This window comes from Chelon labrosus, assembly GCF_963514085.1.
Source record: "Chelon labrosus genome assembly, chromosome: 19".
NCBI classification, from domain to species: domain Eukaryota; kingdom Metazoa; phylum Chordata; class Actinopteri; order Mugiliformes; family Mugilidae; genus Chelon; species Chelon labrosus.
This window is the reverse complement of record NC_140352.1, coordinates 18451173-18473530: the sequence shown is the minus strand read 5'-3', so window position 1 is coordinate 18473530 and position 22358 is coordinate 18451173. Positions and strand designations below refer to the sequence as shown.

General features: G+C 41.6%; 3 protein-coding genes across 4 annotated transcripts; all 3 read right to left on the bottom strand.

Annotated features, from left to right (window-relative positions):
- Position 1: 1 nt before the first annotated feature.
- pvalb9 (parvalbumin 9) lies at positions 2-3533 on the bottom strand. 2 transcript variants are annotated; one of them, XM_084568062.1, is made up of 5 exons: positions 3316-3533; positions 2195-2262; positions 1560-1692; positions 983-1092; positions 2-581 (listed from the first exon to the last, which is right to left on the bottom strand). In XM_084568062.1, exons 2-5 carry the CDS (start codon positions 2253-2255, stop codon positions 556-558), a joined length of 330 nt encoding a protein of 109 aa, XP_084424188.1. In that variant the 5' UTR covers positions 2256-2262; positions 3316-3533; the 3' UTR covers positions 2-555. The 2 variants fall into 2 exon arrangements, with proteins under 2 accessions (XP_084424188.1, XP_084424187.1); XM_084568061.1 differs by having other exon boundaries at positions 2-1092.
- Positions 3534-5295: 1762 nt separating this feature from the next.
- Positions 5296-7775, bottom strand: LOC311504847 (parvalbumin alpha). The gene is made up of 5 exons (XM_084568179.1): positions 7497-7775; positions 6931-6997; positions 6371-6503; positions 5795-5904; positions 5296-5708 (listed from the first exon to the last, which is right to left on the bottom strand). Exons 2-5 carry the CDS (start codon positions 6989-6991, stop codon positions 5683-5685), a joined length of 330 nt encoding a protein of 109 aa, XP_084424305.1. The 5' UTR covers positions 6992-6997; positions 7497-7775; the 3' UTR covers positions 5296-5682.
- Positions 7776-12125: 4350 nt separating this feature from the next.
- On the bottom strand, positions 12126-13422 carry LOC311504126 (parvalbumin, thymic-like; the record flags this gene model as incomplete). Its single annotated transcript, XM_084567116.1, has 4 exons — positions 12126-12154; positions 12860-12969; positions 13064-13196; positions 13362-13422. The coding sequence occupies 4 exons, from the start codon at positions 13420-13422 to the stop codon at positions 12126-12128; spliced, it is 333 nt and encodes a 110-aa protein (XP_084423242.1).
- Between the last annotated feature and the right edge of the window lie 8936 nt (positions 13423-22358).

Here is a 22358-nt window from a genome sequence, read left to right as displayed (position 1 = left end):
ATATCTGTTTATTTAACCAAGAATATCAGTTGTCGAGGATAATACATGAGCTACATTAGTCAGCAAACATTTTTGACTGTAAATGTATTTTTTTTTTTCAATTGTGTGTCCAATGCAACTTTTCTTGCGTGCTTGTATTTGTACATTAAGATGCGCTACATACTTAATTAGAAAACAGCTGTTTTTAAGGTTGAGAATTAAATATTGCACAATGGCTTCAAAGTCAGACAGAAACACAGACATGAAACTGCTGCCATTCATGGATACTGACGTGTTAGTTTAAAATACACAGAGTCCATTCACAATTGTATGTTTAAACATGTTTATTTATGTCATTCACTGTCAGAGGTGCACAGGCAATAAAAACATGGTGAGAAGACATGTTCCAAGCTGCTTTCTTCAAAATGACAGAAGGTCATTTAAAAGCTTTCTTTTATTTTAATCAAGTAGCAAAACAAATTAAATCCAGTCGAATGGAGGATGAGATCAGGAGACTCCACAGGTGAGGGAAATGACCGAAAACCTGAAGACCGTAGCTCCTTACATCTGCAAAACTCAGGACAGGACCATAGTCTGGAATTCTGGAGAAAAGAAAAGCATCTTTGAAATGCTGAACATTGTTGTCAATATGAATCTGCCACATCACAAAATCAAGTGAATTACAACCTTATGAATGATCTCTATGAGAATGATGGAGCAGGTACTGAAAAATAAAAACAAAAGCAGACTATACTCTGCCATGGATTGTCTAAATCCTTTACATCCAGCATTTGGAGGTCAGGTCTCTGTTAACTGAGTTACTAGTCTACCTTTGCAGACTTAATGAGGAAACACTTTCACGGATGCACGTGTATTCTGTTTCAAGAATCAATATTCTTATTTCTCTTGCTGTCAGACCTCTCCACCCTGCAAGATTCAATCCAACCGTTTCTGTCTGCATCGTGATTTTATACGGAAACAGCGTAAGAAATCATAAACTGACCCTCTGCTCCAATTTTGCCGTCACTGTCGTCGTCGGCCGCCGAGATGAAGCTCTTGGTTTCCGCTTCAGTCAGTGTCCGTGCCCCAGGGACAAACCGCTGCAGGAAAAACCTAAAAACACACACACAGACACGCACACACACACACAAAGAAAGTAACTAAGTATGGATAATCCGACACATCCAGATACGTTTGACACACCAATTCCCAAATTGCACAGCTGCAGTCAAGCCTCAGCTATCCTCACGCAAAGGTGAATTATATAACACTAATACAGTAATAACACAGTGGATTATTAGGAGACAGCTTAATGGTGCCATCACAAAAATGCAATACAACTGTGTGATTTAACATATTTATCTCTTTTCTCTTTCTGTCAGATACGCAAACACAAAAAACTTTTGAAATTGAAGGTGTACAAAGAATGACAGCAGAGTTATTATGAAAGAATACTGTAGATGCAAGAAAAGAAGAGAGGTCGGGAAAGTTTCAGGGTCTTGTCTCAGGGTCTTATTGACATTTCTCATAAGTGGACTGCTGCAGCATACATCAGACACCCCAGCTATCATTTTACACACTTGAGCTCAGATTCCTCGATGTAGCCGCTGTTGTCCTCATCGAGGATCTGGAAGACATTTTTCACCTCCTGGGGCGTCTTTGAGGACAGGCCGCACAGCTGGAAGAACTTCTTGTAGCAGAATGAGTCCGGAGCTGCAAACACACACACAAAATGTTGAAGATGGACTACAGAGGTTTAGAGGCTCGAGGTTTAGCAGGTCGGGATGTGGAGATTAAAACAGCATGCGGCTGCTGTCCCGATGGGAGATTTTCTTTTAAAACCGACACACACATGCCTCCTCTAAAACCGCCAGGATGATTAAAAACCTTTTTTCAAATTCAGATTTAAAGCTGCATATGACTTTAGCGGAGAGTACAGTACTGAAAACAACGTGGAGAAGATTATGCACCTTTCTGTAGAAGAGGGTTTTGAAGATCTGAATGTGACTGAGGCAAGATTAAGAGCAGGTCCACATGTCAACTGTGGACCAAGACTAAGGTACATTTTATCATGATAAAGAGTGAATTTAGTTTTTTTTAACTGGTGAGGTTATCAGAAATCTATACTTAATGCATGAATGAGTGACATGATTTTCGGTTGCTGATATTTAACGGAATCAGGATGAGCTGTCCAGCATGTGTGTTGAGACGCTACCTGAACAGTCCTTGACGGCATTTTCAATGGCCTCAGCTGAAAGAATGGAGGTGAGCGACATGTTGATCCTGTGAGGTACAAGAATGAATAATTAACAAACAGGCACGCACAAACTTTCCCTCTCTTTTTCTTCCAGACACACATCTCATTCAACTGCACCCAGGCTTTGCGGTTTGCGCTCGGCCCCTTGTCGTGTCACACTGGATTAACTTTTTTTTTTTTTTGGCTTTTCTTGTGAATGTGGCTTAATATCATGATCCCATCAAAACTCCAGTGGCGATTATTTAGCAGATATGCTGGGGTTTTCGAAACGTGAAATGAAACAAGTTTGAAAAGAAACGTCTTCTGTATTAAAGATCCATAATTGCTGGCTTGCTGCCTGATTCTTGAGCTTTTTGATTGGATTTCCCCTGACAGCCTCTGTTAATTACAGAGACTATTTACTCCCCTTGAACTTCGTAATTGGGTTGGATGGTCCCCACATAGTAATTGGCACTTAGGGACTGTACAAAACTATTTGGGGGAAGGAGGGGGGCAAAACCATATGTGTTTATTCTATATCACATACAAAAAAAATAAGCAAGCCCTTCACTGGGTTCAAGTTTTTTGACCCTGGCCTTAGAGAAACTGTGAAACTACAGCCACTCTACGATGTATGAGTGAACTCACCTGAAGATATATCAACTTTATAATAAAAAATATATAAAACAAGAAAAACACAGTCTCTCTGACCTTGTTAGAGGAGAACGTACATAAGTTCTATGACCTCCTGCTTCCTTAAAATTATTTTAATACAAGAGTGAGGAGTTCAGATATTATCTATTTGCGGGAATTAGCTCAAAGAAATGTTCGGTTTTCTAAGAACTCTTTTGTTACTGTCCTAGCAGCTTAACACTATTTTTTAGGACCTTTTCAGTCAGTAGAATTTATGTTAATTCTTATTGGCAGGTTAACAAAGAACTTCAGTCAAGGCTAGCTATGACAAAAGGTGTGTAAACCCTTGCAAAAGTGAGAAATAAAACTTCTTAAAGAGAAGCTGTGGTTCGACTGCTTCACCTAGCAGACAGGTACCACCTGGCCAACACCTTTATAGAAGCTCCCTGTGCAGCTGTGGGACTCACCGCTGTTGGTTCTCTTTCCTCTCGGTTCAGGTCCAAAGCAGCAGCAGATAAGGCTTCACGGTGGCCACTGACAGCCGGTCCTGTATTATATACGCTGGGCTGGACGCGCTGAAGGATGCTTGAGTTTCCAACCTGTCCGAGGATCAAATTTTCCCTCGGCTGATTTCCTTCTTCTCAAGTTCCTCACCTGCTCACCTGTCCAATTAACCTTTACTGTTTATATCCGCTGCTCACTGCTCTTTCTCTCTCTCTTGCTGTCATAGCAGTGCGTGGTTTTCATCCAATCAACTTTTTCCCTGTGTTACATTGCTGCCTCTCTCCCCTCCCCTCTACCCTTATCCTCCCGGTCTGTCTTTCTGTCTCTCTCTCTCTCTCTCTCTCTCTCTCTCTCTCTCTGTCTCTCTCTCTCTCTGCAGGTGCATATTTCAAATTTAATCAGTCCCCCTTTTTGTCTCTTTGGTTTAGTGAGAAATCTCTTAAATTCTAGTGACAACATCAAGCAGCAGGTCATAAATCATAATAATGTTATGTTATGTATCACACTGATAGGACACTTTGTTAGAGAAAGTTAGGAAGTCAAAACCTCTCTGTTTGTTGCTGGTGTATTTTACTGCTTCTACTTATTTCTGCTGCGAAATAAAAACATATGTAAGATTAACCTTAAGCAGCCGCCATGTGTCTGAACTAAGTTAACATAAGATAATCTTTTATTTATCCCACAGCAGGAAAGTTTGCAGTGTTGCAGCAGCATATAGTTTTAAGGACATTGTACATTGTGCTTTTTATTGACCTGCAGAGACACCTTTGTCTCTCTTTGCAGCTGAAAGCAATACAACCAACAATTTGAAACTCACTCACTCATGTACCCGAGCTACCTGTTTCAGGCAGGTTTTGCACCTGGTAACCGTGGCAACCGACCACTCCAAACTGATGAGTTTGTCGCCTGCTACTAGGGGAAGTCCATGAAACCCTCTGACACAGCAGCGTCTCTGGTGAATCCAGTCAGCACTAATGGCATTAGCAGAGTGGGGGCAGGGAGGGATGCTTCTTGTAACGAGAACCAGGGGAATAAATCTCATTATTTTTTCAAGTTTCATTGATGTGGAGATCTGACTCAGCACTTTGGCTGTAGTGGGTTTTTTGTATATCTCGCAGCTGATTCTTAGAATAAAAAAAAGGGCACTCATCTGAAGCTGAGGAAACTGAACATCTATTGTTTTTTGGGAGCTTCCAAATTTGCAATGTGAAGCTTGTGAAGTCATTGTGACTCATTTGCGTCATCTAGTGGTTGTTTACAGGAACACAAGAGGGAAGCAAAGCCTCACCACAAACTGTACAAGATAAGAGATGGATGATTTAAGGCAGAGGCAGGTGTGTGTGTGTGTGTGTTGAAACTGGATTTAGTGAGTTATACTAGTATCATGTCTCCACATCTGGCTGGGACTTCCCATGAAGATCATTGTTAAACGTGCAATTACTTATCTTTTATAAGAAGAACTAAATGTTTCTTCCTCTTAGAAGGAGGATATTGGAACTCATGTGAAATAAAATGTGGTGTTGTGCAACTGTGCATGAAGGGTTATGCTTCTAAAGCCACATCTCACAACTTTAGGTGAATGTTGAATTTTGCACTTGCACCGAGGTTGCATTTGCAGCATTTTGCTAATTTAAAAGTGGCGAGGTTAGAAGGTTGTGGAGTATTGCCCATCCACCGTAGGACCTTCATAGGTTTAAGAGGGTTGTGGTTGCCGTAGCAACATAGGACCCAAACAATTACTTGGATTGCCTGTCCTGGTGGTGGTGGTGTGCCCCATGCGATCTAAATGAAATTGTTATTTTTAGCTTTGTTTGTTTCTGAGATTCTTCCTGTAAATCATTTTCATTGCAGTTGGGACCAATCCCTTGTCAGACATCTGTTCCAACATTTTTATTAATCACCGATCCACTCATTCATTCGAGCATTGAAGACCAAGGCCAGGCTTGTGTTACTGAAAAAGAACCTTTATTGTTTTCTCATTGTCCGTCCGTTTCCCACAAAAGTGCATCATCACTGATCTCACAGTAGGCAAAACTCACACAGTAAAACGACAACAGAAGTGAGAGAGAGAGAGAAAGACACAAGTCAACCACGCTATAAACTTAGTCAGGTACATTCATCGTGGACAGCACTGGGGTGAGCACGGTCAGAGAAAGAGAGAGAGGGGGAGCGGTTTGTCTACAGTCGGGGGTGAAAGGTCAAGTGTATAAAAGTGATGTGGAGAGCAGAGTAGAGAAAGAGTGAGAGGGAAGAGGAGAAGAAGTGAAGAGTAGGCTCTGTCTTGGCTCAAGTTGTTCCTTTAGTAGTCAGGTGTTGGTCTGTTTATCCATTTAAGCCTTGACCATGGAAGCGAACTCTGCAGGGGGAGAAAGAAAGAAAGAATTCTGAGTGCCGTTTCAAGATCTTTGGAAGGCTTTGTGCTTCTAGTGGTCGTTTCCTCACCATCAACTCCGATCTTGCCGTCACCATCAGAGTCACCAGCCTTGAGAAACGCCTTGGTCTCGGCGTCGGTCAGAGCTCTGGCACCGGCAGAGAAGTTCTGCAGGAACAGTCTGGAGAGGACGATCGGAAACAAATACTGAGTGTTATGATGAATCTGCAGTTTTAGAAATTGAATCTTCCCCGGAAATATCTCCTCTACTTGATTGCTAAGCATTTTTGTTTTTGCGCTAAATCAATTCCAAATGGAGCTCATCTTTCAGACAGCCTCCAAAGCCTATTATAGTTCCTTCACTGACTTCTTCTCACTGTAGCTTGTCTTCTCACTGTCCTAGTCTAAAAAGCATTTGATTTGACCCCAAATTTTAAGGAAGGCTATGCTTTTCCATCTGCTCCAGGTCACCCTAGCATATGAGACACCAGAGGAGAGAGCTTGGATAGAGTTACTGCGGAGGAGAGCTTCTCAGATGCTTTGAGGCTCTGACATCATTCTGAATTCGCAGTGGGCCAAAGAAAGGCGATCCCTGAGCTGCAAGAGCTCCTGAGAGCTCGAGATGAAATCTAAGAGAGGGTGCCTACTTCAGCTCATCCTCCTCAATGAAGCCACTCTTGTCCTGGTCAATGACGGCGAAGGCCTTCTTGATGTCATCGGCGGACTTGGCAGCCAGGCCGACCTTAGCAAAGAAATCCTTGTACTTGAAAGAGTCGGCAGCTGCGAGGAGACAGAGAGAAGATCATATCAGAAACTGAGGATAAAAAAATAAAGCCTATTGTGCAGATGCACAGGTAGCAGTTTATGAGGCCTGGGAGTTGGTTGCTATTCATCCACAATTTTTGCCTTGTACTTTAACTTATAGCTTGACTTACTTAGAGTAGCTGCTGATAACTGATACATATCACACCAAGTTGCAATCTGCAAGCTTGCTGTGCTAATGATCTGGACCCAAGATGTGTTTAAAATCAATGCAGGTTATGAGTAGCTGGAACTGCTCTTCATTAGCCTGCAAGTTCTGCAGTATAAGATGTAGCTACATTTAAGCAAAGTATGAATCAAATTAAGGTAAGGTCCTTCAGTATCTGATTTGGGTTTTCTCAGGTGAAAACACTGCATGCTGAGACATTTTCATCGTGGGGTTTACCTTGGCATGCTGCAAGGGCTGCAGTGATGTCAGCGTCACTCAGGATTCCGGCGAATGCCATTTTTAACTGAGGGAGGAGAGCAGAGGACAAGTCAGTTCATCAGTTCGGCTGTAGCAGAAGTCAGACAGGAAGAAACTGTTTTACTCTGAATCTGAATGTACTCTCTGAGTCTATCTGCTGGACTAAAACACACAATTCAAAGTAACAGAGCTACATGTAATCTTCATAATGCCATGCAGTATATTTTATAGTTCCTCTCTGTGCGTATTCCAAGGCACAAATGATCACAAAAAAGTAGTCCAAATTTTCCAAAACCAAGCCCTCCAAGGCAAAAGATCAAATCTCCTTTGCAGCTGTGGTTGGCAGATTTTTTTTTTTCTCCCCCATTTGGTTCCTTTGTTAGTCCAAAGCCAAAATCTGGGCTTCTGGTGTTCAGAATCTGGACCTGTGTGGCCCTTTGCTCGATTTATATCCCAGTGCAGTGCATGAAGTTGAAGCCCTGTAACTCTCTCTGAGTCAGGAAGTAGTCTTGCCTGCACGTCTGCGGCTCCTCAGTGCAACTCACCTTAGGGTTATGTCTAAGGCTAGAGAGGATTCGCTCAGATGAATCTGCTGACTGCAGTGAAGCCCTGAGCGACTCTCACGAGCTTATATACTTCCACTGTCCCGAAATATGATGCATAGGCTATGTAATACACACTGCCCGCAAAGCAGTCAAAGCAGTCGGTCAAAAAAATGTGTCCAGTAGACAGAGCTGTTCTATTTATATGTACATAAATGAAGATGCTTAAATGGTAGGCTAAGTGTGGACCCATGTGAAAAGTGCTTGATATTGCACAAGGCTAATAATATACACTGCTGATTGAGGTGAAACGTACTCTGTAGCCGGTACTACGGTGCAGAGCAGCACAGAGTGAAGAATGAGGTAAACTCTTATATTGTGTGTGACAAGTTATCAGAAAGCTCTAGCAGGTTTATAGTATAGATTGTGAATTATTACGGAATCTTGTAGCTTTGTTTAATCGTCATCTTTTATCTCGTACTTTTGTGATTTATTGGTGACTAATATTTTTGGTTTAATTAAAGCAAGCCCAAAATGTGTAACTTTCACACTGTAGTGAAGGTAAAGTCTCTAAAATGCACCTCTGATGTGTTAATAGAGCAGTTTACATGTACCCTTAGTGAACAAGACTTTCTCCTAAATGAACACTGAAAGACTTCCTTAAATATGTGAAATAGTATAAATAAAATGTCTGGACCCAAATCATTCCCCACTTCTGATGTTATCCTAATCATGCTTTCATCTTGACCCTGACCCTAACCCCAATTCCAGATCGCGACCCTAATCCTAACAGTGCTTTATCCTCGACCCTATCCCCAATTCCAGATCATGATCCGTATCCTAACCCTAACCGTGCTTTATCTTCGACCCTCACCACAATTCTGTATCTTGACCATAATCCTAAACATGATTTCATGTCAACCCTAACCCCAATTCTGGAGTCTGATCCTTATCCTAACCGTGCTTTCACCTTGACTCTAGTCCTTACTCGGATTCTGACCCTAACCCTGACCTGTGCTGTCATCTGGACCCTATCCCTAATCCAAGTTCTGACCCAAATCCCAAAAGTGCTTTCATCTCGACCCTAACCCTAACCTGTGGTTAGGGTTAAGGTACGCATCCTGAATTGGGGTTAACGTTGTTACATACTCTGCAAAAATCTTTTTCTCAAGAAGGCAAGAACAAGAACAAAGTTAGGGTCGAGGTGAAAGCAAGGCTAGGATAAGGGTCAGAATTGGGGTTAGGTATCCAGATGACAGCACAGGTTAAGATTTGGGTCAAACTTTGCAATTGCTGCTAGGGCTCAGGATAAAGCACAGTCAGGATACGGGTCCGGATCCAGAATTGGGGTTGGGTTTAGGTCAAGGGTTAGGGTTAGGGATTAGGAGTTAGGGGTTATTGGGTTAGGTGTTTAGGGAATTTAAGGGTTAGGGAGTCAGGGGGTTAGGGTTAGGGTTACTGTTAGCTGTGCTGAAAAGCATCAGCTTTGGTGAAAATGAGCCTGTGTGTACTTAGCATGCGTAACACTGTGTGTCTACAATGCCTTTGTTGGCATTCCATAAAAGTCTAGTTGCTATGATTGATTATCGCAGGCAGTGGTACTATGATCAAATAAGATGAACAGAGTCTAAAAACACGTGTTCAGACGTTCATGTCTTAATGTGTTTAGATTTTTAGTTTATTTACAGGAATGTATTCAAGAATTAACTCTTTCAGTGTGTTTCAGCCATTCGATATCAGCAGTATTGTGCAAACTATACTGTTTACACCTCGCCTTACCCAGTGAGAAAATAAATTATAATTATAGCTATAGAAACTGGGCACCGGTTCAAGATTAGCTATTTAGTCACAGTCAAATAGAAGACTTGGCAGATCACGCAAACCAAATAAAACATACACCAGGCCTTAAAACCATGTCACTAGGCTTCACGGCCTAATGAGTTGTAGACAATATCAACACTTAATAGCACTGTAATAGGTTTAGTGTGAACTATCTTGATGAATGAAGGAGGAGATGATAAGCCACAGGGATGAATTGAGAATGCTCTGATTTAATAGTACATCATCTAGCTGGTGGCTGTTTGCCAGACCTTATTTTCGGACAATTTCTACTTATGGTGATGAAACTATTTGCGGTGCTATTTCGGGAATAGCTGATATAATCTGTATCATAACCGTGGCCATTACCATCATCATCCTAAACGTGCAGTAGGGTTGCCTAATGATTTCTCACCCCTATCCAAACAATGAATGTAAATGAGGAGCTAGTTCTTTGGTGGCTTATTTGCCTTTTATGCTCTGATGTCCAGCGCTGGCTGTCACATTCTTGTTGTACATCAGGTGGCAGTATTGAGATGTTTCTGAGACTACTGGGAATACATTTAACACAGAAATAACATACATTTTGCATGTACCAATCATAGTTTAACTCCTGCTTCATAGCATCTTCTAATTTTGTCACTTTTCGTCAGTGAGTTCAGGTGTACTTGTCATCTCTTATGCGTTTACATATATGTGTGTACTTCTACTTCTTGTTCCTTTTAAATCTTCTTAAGAGCTCCGTAAAACTGATCGCTGGCCTTTAGCATTTGCTGTGGTCAACTGAGGTCTCTCACCTCAAGCGACACAGCCCTAGATACTGAAACTATTCCTGCCCTTCTTCAATATCAGGCTTACATTACAAATATCTCACAGCAGCAAGACGGTGAACGCGAGACCGCATAGAAACATCCCCCATCTTGATCTGAAAATGATATTTGACTTCACAGTTTATTTGTGAGACATCTGGAAAGATGGATCCTCAGATCCACATATTTGTCTAAGTGGAATATCTAGGGCTTGTAAACACAATGAATTTGCATTAAATTTACATTTTAGGATGAAAAGAAAGAACTAAGAAGCCTCAGGTTGCTCCAGATATTTCGCCTTCAGCTAGAAATGATCCATGTTTGTCTAAATCTCCACCTGAGAGCAGAGGTTTGTTCCCTCATGCTGCAGCAGAAATAGAAGTGACCCATATTCTCTGTCACTCTCCTCTGTCAGGCAGGCAGGAGTGACTCGCCATCTGAGAGAAAGTTGCAAATAAATGTGCCTCATTGACAGAAGTCCTGGAGCAGAAACTTGATCCTGTCCCAGAGTTTCTCTACTGGCGCACTTCAAGCGATCTCTCTGCCTGGAGCAGAACTGCAGGAGCTCTGCGAGTCCTCACCCAGAGAGCAGCTGCCTCTAGTCCAACTGCGTCCTGCCTGCGAACCTCGATCTGCAGTTCACACCATTAAACATTTCCACTCTGTGCTGGTTAAGACCAGGTTGCCAAAAAGCCGCACGGTGACTGGTACTGTTCCAGTGAATCTCGAAGATTTTTATTACCATACGATTCCTGGAAATGCAATGCCTCTTGAAAAAGAGCAAATGCATCCGTATTTACTGTGAGTACGATCTTGAGACACTTTATTGGATTTCCATATTCTCCTACTTAATTGTATTATATAAAAATAAATATTATACAGAAATCTTATATGTTTCTGCCCCACTGTTTGTCAGAAGGAATTCTTGGGCTAAGATTACTACATTTATTCAGCTGTTACACCAAACTTCCCAACACTATGAACACTATGAAGCAGTCAAACACACTTTTTCCTCAGCCGTCCTTGTCCTGCTTAATGAGTGGTGCTACTTTTTATATTTTAAGAACATTAACAAGAACACTTCTGTAATTTTTAATTAAGTAGATGTGAAAACAGTCTTGGTCATATTTGATACTGTATATTCTTTAACAGATTCTGGCAGGCTGTCTGGTGTATTCCAGACAGTTCTGGAAACATGTGACTCAAGCATCCAGTTGTAGATATTTATGTTCTAAATTCATTTCCTGTAACTCTGAAGTTAAACTTTCCTGTTAACACTTGGTCTGAAGCTTAAACAATTCAATGGATTTCCTGTACATATACTGTACATGTATATGTACTTATACATGCACACAACTGTAGATAATACAACACTATCCTGACTATTTAAACCAATTTCATTGTTAGGATATGTTGCTAAGTGTCACTGTACATGAGAGAGGAATCACTCAATGAAATAAATCACATGACGGGCGGTTAGAATTATGGACACAATAAGCTTCTTCTTAAAAAATCATATCAGGTCACAATGAACAAAGGATGAATTTATTTGGTTTTAAATGACAAAACTATGTACGTGAAATAAAATGGATTGAACCTTGTGCACACGTTGTCTAAGTGGAAGCATATAATTCACGCCGAGTTCCTCTCCCCGCGGCGTCAAACACATTTCCAGAATGACACAGCTGACTGGCGGAACCAAAGCCTTCCCCCGACACACGGACGGGCTAGATGTTTCCTAGCGCTCAGCATAACCCCCAAAACAGCAGAGAGCTTTCCGCTCATCATCCGACAAGCCTCATGCTGGTTATCAGCAGAACTTTACTTTACATGGAGTAAAGTATGCTTCTTTCTAAACTCTTCTGGCAGGTAAAGACACGTGGCAGAGACTTCACAAGACTTGCTTTAGTACGTTCCATTAAAAGTTAAACAGATATTATTCTAAACACATACAATCTTTAAGAAAAGAGATCCGCCACTGAGATCATCTGAAATCATTCAGGGATCATGCAGACTTGACCAGTGCAGAAAACTCTGGGGGAAAAAGACAAACACTCAGATTAGAGAAAGACACCATGTAATATCACACACTGTAAGTATGGATGGAATACTATTGATTGACTTACTATTGATTCTGATCATTTCTTTACACTTTGCAACAAATGATCTAAAAAGCTTACATTTAATAAAAGCGTCAGATGTCTCTTAAGAGAGGTAACCACAGACCTTCTGAGTTTTGGAGCGACTATCACAACTATTACTGATGAATAATTCATCAACTAAAACAATGCAAATTAGGACGACCCCAGTTTTTCTTTTTCTAGTTTTCCACTTATTAGGGATTCAAATAGAAAATTGTTTTTCTGTCTATATTCTAAACATACTGTATTTAACTGTTATAAATTTAATTGGTGAAATTAATATTTTAAAACTAAAAAAGTAGTTTTGCAGATCACCAGAGAGCATCTCTTAAAGGTTTCTCCTACCCTTCACTGTAAGCTTTATAATTGTGCGTTATTCTTCACACTCAAAACAGAATTACTAACTAACTAAATAACCGACATGTTTGCATCTTGCAGTTATATCCATTCATTCATTCATCTTCTGTAACCGCTTATTCCTGTTTGCGTTCTGGGAAATGCTGTTCTCCTCTTGTAATGCAACAGACCAAACAAAGGTCCGATAAAACAGAAAATAAAATGTAAACTCTTGATCAGCATCTCGGCTCGGACCTCTCACCTTCCCAGCCGATCTTCCCGTCACCATCTGAGTCTCCCTCCAGGAGGAAAGCTCTGGTCTCGGCTGCAGTCAGTGGCCTCGCTCCTTTAGAGAAGTTCTGCAGGAACAGTCTGATTAAAAATGAGAAAATCAGCAGATAAAAATATTAACATCTTCTGTATATATATAAATATATATGTGTGCAGGGTTTTTGCAGTACTCAACTGTAACTCATCCTGTTCTATGTAGCCACTTTTGTCCTGGTCCAAAATCTTAAAGACCCTCTCAATCTCTGTCGGACTTTTCTTGGATAAACCCACCGTTTTGAAAAACGTCTTTGGGCTAAAGGAATCCTTTGCTGAAAATTAAACAACAGATACAACTTGATTAGATCCAGTCAGTTCAAATGATGATGCCCAACAGATGACAGCCAGGTGGAACTACGGTGAAATACAGAATCAGAGGCCTTATCTCCTGAATCATTCATTTTGATCATAGACTCAAAACCCACCCATCGACTCACCTTTACATGCGTTAATTGCAGAAGTGATGTCTGAAGCTGCTAGGAGGTCAGTGAGAGCCATGGTTGTGCAGTTGATGTCGCAGCCTGGTGCAATATGTGACCGCTGATGGGCAGAAAGAAGCAACCAGTGACAGTGGACAGACTTCACCCCCCCCCAATGTCAGAAACCACCAGTGTCCTTCTGTCCGCTGTCACCTGCAGCTGACCACTTCAGCCATCAAAGCCTACGTGCGTGTGAAAGGGAGGATTTCGCTGTTGCACAGCTGCGGTTTCTAGATGGCTTTCTGCAGGGGTCAGAGATCATCGTGGACTTATAACAGACCGTAGGCAGGTAGTATCTGTCTGTAAACAAAACAGCAGCCAGTGGGGTTATATTTGGTGCATCTGGATGAAACCTGGCTGGCCTGCGTTTCCTCTTCGGTCGTGTTTCCAGCCATGCTTGCTGCCTGCTTGTGGTTGTCCCTGGCAGTGTTTCCGCAGGCTGTAAACATCCTGTTATTATGGCCTCTGTCACTTTCAGGCTGTGCTCCATGGAGCTGCCTCCACTCACAGTCAGCTTGTTCCCACATGCTACATTTGGTTTGGTTTTCAGACTGTTCATTTGAAAAATAGAATAGAATAGAATAGATTATTCTAAAATAAATCATCATAGGTAATTACATTCCGTAATTTGTTATTTTATTATATATAACAGAACATCTCATTTTAAAACATTATTTTACTGCATTTTATAAGTTGCCAGATGTATTAAATACCGATATTTCATATTACTTTTTTCACTTGCATATGTTTGCATGCTAACAGTAGTTTTGCTAGTGAATTCAGCTGTGCAATGTGCACATAGTAACATGTACATTGGATACGTTGTGAGGGGCAAATTTTAATAAATACAATTCTACATTTTAAGTAAGTTTAAAACTTTAAAGAAGTTATCTCCTGATCTAGTGGGGGCCTTCAGGGCTGAAAATCTACACTAATACATACAGTAAGTGCCCAGAAGTGCAATTCCATGAGTGGTCACTTGAGGCTTGCTCTAAAAACAATCCCCATAGACGTCCACCTTAAAATGCCAACTTTACAACAGAAATAAATGCCTCCAAAACAGTTGTGACTCATCAGAGAATGGACATGGTCCTTCTGAGGGTGTCCTGTGGTGTCTGGCAACAGAATGTTGTTAGTGGGGGGCCTTTGGGTCCTATGGGTTGAGGGGAGTTGCCTCTGTGGATCATCCCACGATCAGTTTGGGATCTAGTGAATTTGGAGGCCAGGTCAACACCTTGTGCTGTTCTTCATGTTTTTTGAGTTGTTCCTTGCTGCCATCAAGGAGTGTCATTGCTATGGGGTGGGGGTGTCTGGTCTGGTCCAGGTGGGTGGTACATGTCTAAGTAACATTCACATGAATGCCAGGTCCAAAAGTTTCCCAGCAAAACGTTGAATTGTCACAGGATGGTCAGTGTTATTCACTTGGTCAGGAATCTTTTTGGTGACACCACAGAACGTTCATCCATCTTTGGATACATTCAATAATATTGTTGTTCAACTTGAATTACTGGACAAATGAAAACCACTAGTCTGGGCTGATGGTGTTATACTGTTGATATGTGTTATGCACATCTGCACTTTCTTTTGTTATGCTATAAATCAGTCAGTGTGAGTCTGTGGAAAACCCCATGCTAATATATTCTCACACTTGCAGGTGGCTTGGCAGTCTGCAGTGATTATATAAAGGAAATCGAGTGTGGTTAGCTGGCAAAGTTTTGAAGTTTGTTCTGGCAAAACACTTCTCCTAGTATCATTACTGCCTGTTGAAACTATTCCGATAATTCTGAATAATCGTGTCTGTTCACCCGTGCACGTGTGTGAGGGGCTGCTGCGGCACTGTTGGCGTCTGCGTCACACGGGCCCTGCGAGGCAGCACGTGTGGGCCCAAGGCCTGGCCAGAGTGACGTGAGCCCGGCTTCCTCAGGATGGACCACGGTTGGGCCTGCTGCAACAAGAGGGGCAGAAGAACGACAAAAACATCCTCTGCTCCCCTCCACGCACCTACCCCCCTCGGCCTTGTCCTCTTTCACGTTCTGAGGCTTGTTTTCAGGAAAACCAGACTTCCTTTGTGATGGAGCGGTGGATGAGAGGAGGAAGAGGGGGACGGGACAGAGAGGAAAAGACTGACACAGACACAGATGGATAAGGATGGGGTGTCAGTTGTATGCACGTAAGAGATTTGGGGGATTTTGTCGACAGGCAGTTAAGGGAGTCTGAGCAACACGTAGAGGGGAAAACTTCAATACAGATCTCCTGCATTGATACAAACTTTGATTTTTTGTCTCTTGCACCTGCAAAAAGTCTTGTCTCACGTCAGCAAACTCAGCAGGGAGTGGCCTGATGTGGCAGTGGGATACATTCAAGGCAAACGGTCAGCACAAGTCAGTACTTGGCTGGGATCTGGATCCTTCACAAATCAATCTAGGGACAATCAGCAAAGGTAAGTTTCACATGAACAAATGGCGGGTTACATTATACATAAATAAATTAGTGTCTACGATGGTTATGCCTTTGATTTATTCTGATTACATACTCGACATGAACCTTGTCTGTGTGAGTGAGCTTGTGGAGGTTCAGTGATTTGCTCGAGGACACTTAGACAGGATGTATCATAGACTCGTTCTCACATACTGGCTTCAGTGGGGGATTTATTGTGTGGGATTTGTCTTACAGGGACGTTTTTTGATGGCTAACATCAGCATGAGAGTTTTCAAAAATGTAAAATGTTCATTACAGCTTCGGTAATTGCATTGATACATGACGTGACTGCATAATTTTCTGATTTCACGAATGTGAATGAGGTGAGCAGGTATCATTTATTCATAGGGTTGGTGGTTCAAACCTGGGCTCCTCCTTTCTGCGTGCACATATGTCCTTGAGCAAGACAGTGAATCACAGAGTGCTTTAACAGCTTCTGTACCATCAGTTAGTCAATGTGACGGCCTTTGTCCATATCAGGTAAAAAAAAAAGTGTAAGTGCGGGAAAGTGGATTCCATTTGGCATGTAATTAAACCTGTCATAAGTTGCTTTAACCCAAACTATTCAGCTATTGAGACTGAGGATTTCGACTCCTCTAAACCAATAATTATTTACATTTCATTAACTTTTAATTTCCTGCATGACAACTTATATTTAAGTTAATTTATTCATATAAATTACTGTAGTCTATCTGTCAGTCATTTACTCATGTTTAAATACAGGTGCAAACGTAAATGAAATGTGGCATTATCTTTTTTTATTATTATTGTGAATGTCTAGAATAAGAGGCAAATGCATTTTGCCCAGATTTTTTTTAACTTGTTGACTTTAGCATGAATAAATATACATATATTTATATAATACCTGTTTCAATCTTCAGTTCAGTGTTACTGTAGTCACAGTAAATTATATCATTTTGTAAATACTGAGTGCCTGCAATGAAAGTGCATTGTTTCAGTTTTGTGCTTCAGTTTTGTTCATTGGTAAAGCACACTTTCTGCACCTTCCAGCAAATCCTGTCTTGACTCCTCACTTCACCTTTCACACTGTGGAAATTGCAAGCGTCTATATCTTTTTATAGCCTCTACTACTTTGTGGTCATCAATTAAGGTTTCTTGTAGGTGCCTTTGTTTATTTGACACACTGACACAAGTTTGAGACTTTACAGGTTTATGGGTTTCCAACCATGCACATTCTTCAATAATTTCATGAAGAGTGCTTAAGAGTATCAAATGTCATTTAGAACATTCTTTATTTCTCATCTCAACTAAAATATTTCTCTCTTGTTCCCCACATATTCCATAATGTATATACATGTAAGTATGGCATTAAACATTATGTGCCATAATGTTATCGTGACCTTTGGCCTGCTCTGTATGGAAAGAATCGATGAAAACTTATAAAAGATGTGTTGGACAACATGTGTCAGATTAGAGCCAGTCTCTCTGAGTGTAGCGCTTTAGCAGCTATTCATCTTGGAGGCCATTTTAATTCCAATAACGTCATCAACTGAGACTTAATGTCCCGCTGCATGCTGACCTGACTCTTTAAGTCCTTCGCTAGTGTCTGAAATGTCCTCAGACAAGAGACAGAAGAGAGACATCCGTCCATGCATCCGTAAGGAAAGTGGACGCTCCTTCTTTTTCCCGGTCTCAGTTTCTTCCTTGACTATTTCTATCTGACCAGCTGTGGTGTGGGCATGCCAGTGACGCTCTCAAATTCGGCCAAGACGCCCCCTCCTTTAAGCTCCGCCCATCCCCCCCGTCTTTACAGTTTGGTCCCACTCCTCTCCTTTGGCACGGGCACTGTTTCAGGCTTAAATGTATGGCTTTCATTGTGCATATGCATGTACTGTATAGTTTCCTGTCTCTTCTGTTATCAGTTTTGACACCATGCATCTACTGTATGTACATGCATCTGTTTAGTGTATCCATTTATCTGTCAATGTATGTATCTCTTTAGTGTGTCACCCTGTGTGTTGCCTTTCAGTTTTTTTTTAAAAATGACTTAAATTATTTATTCATAATTGGTTAATCTAGCAAATTGCTAAAAAAATTTAAATTAAAAGAAGAAGAAGAGGTGAGGAAACCACAGTTGTGTTGCCGGTCTGAATCCCTTAATGTGCTTTGACGTGTAAATATTACTCAACAGTAAACATATACTGTAAGGTAATATACGGTGAACTGTAAGTGAACTGTGAGATAACGCCCAGGATAGCCCCTTACTGTAAACTTCGTTTTGATTGACGGCTATATGTGGCGGTCACGAACGGGCCAATGAGTTTGTGGCATCCCGACTTAGCTAGCTAGGTGCAGTTAGCAACTAGCTAACTCCAACGTGACTCGGGAGTGTTCGCATTCACAGCCTTGAGGTGAATGAGGTCCAGTGCAATCTGAATCTAAACACGTTCATGTCAAGTGGAAGGGAAAGTATAAGTGGTTGGTGTGTTTACATCATCGGGCAACTCAAGATGGCTGCCGGTGCTCTTGTTGCGCCACTACAATTATTTGATAAACACTAACAAAACAGGCCGACCCGAACTACAGACATCTAACATTTAGCTTAAAACATTAATTGTTAATATCGACACGAGCAAATTCAATTTATCTTTTAAAATTTTGCTATGCTACCTGCTGTTTGGGCTACCGGTGAATACGGCGTAATTTCATATTGTTTTCATCTATTCAGAGGTGTGTAAGAAAAAAAAATGCCGCCATTGTAGAAGATTGGCGCTGTTCTTATGTATGTGTGCTAACTAGCTTAGCATAAATACTGTAATAGGGGTGGTGGACTAAGGAAGTTGACTCTCTCTTCAAAGGTAACAAAATCTGCGCGTCAGCATCTCTAAAACTGACTAATTTAGAAAGTATTACTAAGGATTATTTGTTTGTTAAAAAATAGAGTATGGTAATGACAGATTGACTTTGGTAAGGACAAAATGCAGGACAGTAGAGGTAGATTTAAGGAAATAAACAGGTCAAGCCAAGAAATATTCTTGCAGCACATAACCCACATGTTTCCAGTTTGTATTACTTCTTATTTATCTTATTATACGTCTGATCAATCTGCAAATAAAATATTTTTAAGTAAGACCTCTCAGTCCAAGGAGCGCCGCCTGTCCTGGCATAGGAAGGCGGCAATAAAATAGTGTTGTGGTCCGTCTGAGCCCGCGGAAACATAATCCTCTTCAGCCTGGCAGACTTCAAAGATGAAATGCATGTTAAATTCAGTGATATGCAACCATTCCCATGCCCTTATTCCTGGCCACTCTATTGCTCATATGTTTGAGCTGTAACTAAGGGCCAATCCAGGCTCATCACATTTTTGACTCGAGTGCGGTTGCTGCTGTGCAACTGGATCTGGGCCTGGTGAATTCCAGTAAGCTAGGGATGCAAGTGATAGGATCTGTGCTGAGACAGGACCGGGTGGTTGAGGGGTTTAGGAGGGAGGAGTGAGGGACTCCCTCAGGCGCCTCTAAAGAGAGGATGATGTCGGGTGGCTGCTGCAGCGACTCAGGACATAGAAACATACATGCTGATATACTGACAAGACCTTTCCTGAAATACCTTTTCTTTTTGCCACTGAGTCCGGACGGCGGTTACTGGGAGCTACATGCTAAAACTAGTCTCCTTATAAAAGTGATGGTTTGACATGATGAAAGCACAGGGTCCTGTTTCTAGTTCCTATAGTGTGAGGTAGTGTGATATACCCCTCAGCAGCGCCTGATTCCCAAATAAAGACATTTATGTGTATTCCAAGGCCACAGGTCTCTGTAAACCTCATCAGATTTAAGATTAGCCGCTGAAACAGATCTGCTCTTATCTGATCAGGGCTGTGTATGTGTAAATGAGAGCTCTGTCAGCGAGCGCTCAGACTCAGCTCCTCCATAAACACTTCAAACTAGTCGAGGAGTCCCACAGCTGCCCCAGCCCATGCAAGCTCGAGTGCGTGCGCATTTGTGTGTGTGTTGGTACAGGTCAGAGGTCACGCTCAGGCTTTTCGTCACTTTCCCCACCGGCTTTGACCTTTCTGCATTCCTGGCATTTCAATTAAATTCCTCCCAACATGTATGTGTGCAGCTGTGTGTGTTAGCTTCGTGTTATTACTGAAATATCATATACATACAGAAGCTTAGCTGCTCCCTTAGCTGTGGTCTGATTACAGGACAGGATGAGGTAAGTGTTTACATTCACAGGGGCATATACAGAAAAGTGACAGACAGGTGCAAGCCTTTCACCGCAGCTTTTAGTAGCAGGCTGATAAAATGGTTTAGTGTTAAAAGATGTGGTCCACCTCACTGTGTGCTGTGTGTTCAGGAGTACCAATGTAAAACACACACATTAAAGAAAAGAAAGAACAAGTAAATACTTTTCACAGCTCCAGCAATGCCGTCACTTTTACTAACATGGTTCACAGTGTGTGTGTTAGGGTGTGAAACCCTCACTGCCCTGACTGAAGAATCTATCTACTGCCATCCAGTGGTGCAAGGCTGCACCGACAAACGTTGTCGAGACAGCTTTAACTGACAGAATGGCAACATTCCTGTTCTCTGTTGTGTATTTATTATTTTTCTATCCAGCTGTAGTAGCAGACAGAAACAGTAAAAACAACAAACTTGGTTCCTTTATTGTCATCTACGATAAAACACACATTTCACAAGTATAAGTTCAACTCTAAAATATGGTACAAGCACTTATTTTGAAATTTTTAATGTTTTCACGTCATGGTGTATGGTACTTTCATGTTCTGCTGTCAGACTCATCATATACATTAATCAGCCAGCGCTGCAGAAGGTATTTATACTTCTACTTTAAGTAAATGTAAATAACTGCAAGTGAAAGTCCTGCTTTTAAAATCTTACTTTACAGAAGTAGCATTAGCAAATTGTGCTTAAATTATCAAATTTGTCATTTATTGTTATTACAGTTATGACTTATGCATAACTGTAATAACAATAAATTATTTAAATGTTATTGGACCTTACATTTGATAGACAGTTTAGTCCGATGGGTTTGGTCCCCTTAAAGGGTCCCAAAATGAATCTACAGGGTTGCTGGACAATCTGACGGCTGACACATAAGTGTAATGAAATAAAACAAAAATAGGAAATATGTGCCTCCATTCTGAAATTAAATTAGTACTTGAGTGAGCTTTCTTTCCGCCGCCAGTCTTTATGGGGACTGTCGCTCAAAAGGTCACAGCTGAAACTAAAATCCATGAAATTATGAGCTGTGTGTACTCCATGTCTGCGTGCGAGTTTCACATCATCCTGTGCATGACGTTCTGGTTTACACCCAAACGGACAGAAAAAGAAAAACACCTTTGTATGTGAACATATATGCAACATATTCATTTCTTCCTCTGTCAGGAAATGGATCTTTTGCGGTGACTGCTGGTGTAATTAATGATAATCCACTTTCTTATATCACCATAAAATGAGTAAATATAGTCACACACACACACACACACACCACCCCCCAACTGAATCCTCCCACTCGCCCTCCACACGCAGCTCTCTCTGATCCTATATCCGTCTGTCTACTCTTTTTTGATTCAAACTCACACTCACACTTCTCCCAATACGGCAGTGCCCTTGGCAGCCGCGGTGCTGGATCAGACCGGCAGTGTTCCCAGGTCTGGACTGGGGAAGAGCAGGTGTACTGCTGTCAACAGAGGCTCAGAAATACTCCGCCTGTGATTGGAGATGGATTACACGTTTATGTCATCATATTAAAGGGACTCTGTCAGCAAACACTTTTCAAATTTCCTACACGAGAGAAAAGTCCCAACAGAGGGAGTGTGAGAAATCTCTCTCTACTGAGCGCCACATTCAGTGATAATCTGGGACAAATTACCAATTCATGGTTCACAAACAGATGCAGCACTGGCTTCTGCTGCAAAACAACAGTTTTGTTACTGCTGAAGCTACACCTTAAACCAACAAGGTGACGTATTTACTACTCTTTATACTGTTATCGCAGTCTCACATTTCACTCCCTCTCTGCCTATCTCCTCTGCAGCCGTGAGATCCCCCGTGTCCAAATAAAGACTGCAAGCGGCCCTACCAGCACCCTGAGTGGACGTCGCGTTTTCACCGTGCTACCCACAGTGCTTTGCCGTGCCCCATTCCGCTGGTGTCGGACAGTGACTTTAGAGACCGGAGCTCCACATGTCCCTGCTCAGGCCTTGAGCACGGTGTATTTGGCATGCTCAGAATAAGCCCAATGATCTCCAATTACCCTCCTCTCAGGGATTGTTTGGTGTCACTTGCCGTCTGGATATGATGATTCTGCTCCCACAGTGTAAAAGGATAGTTCCACAGTTCTTTTGGCATGTACTGTTACAACTCAATTGGAGCAGTAAGCTACAGTGATCCCAACCCTGTCAATTATAAAATTCAAGCTGTTTCAAGCTACAAGTGTTACCTCAATATTTGCTTGTTCTCACCCTCTTAACCATTGCAGATGCATTCTATC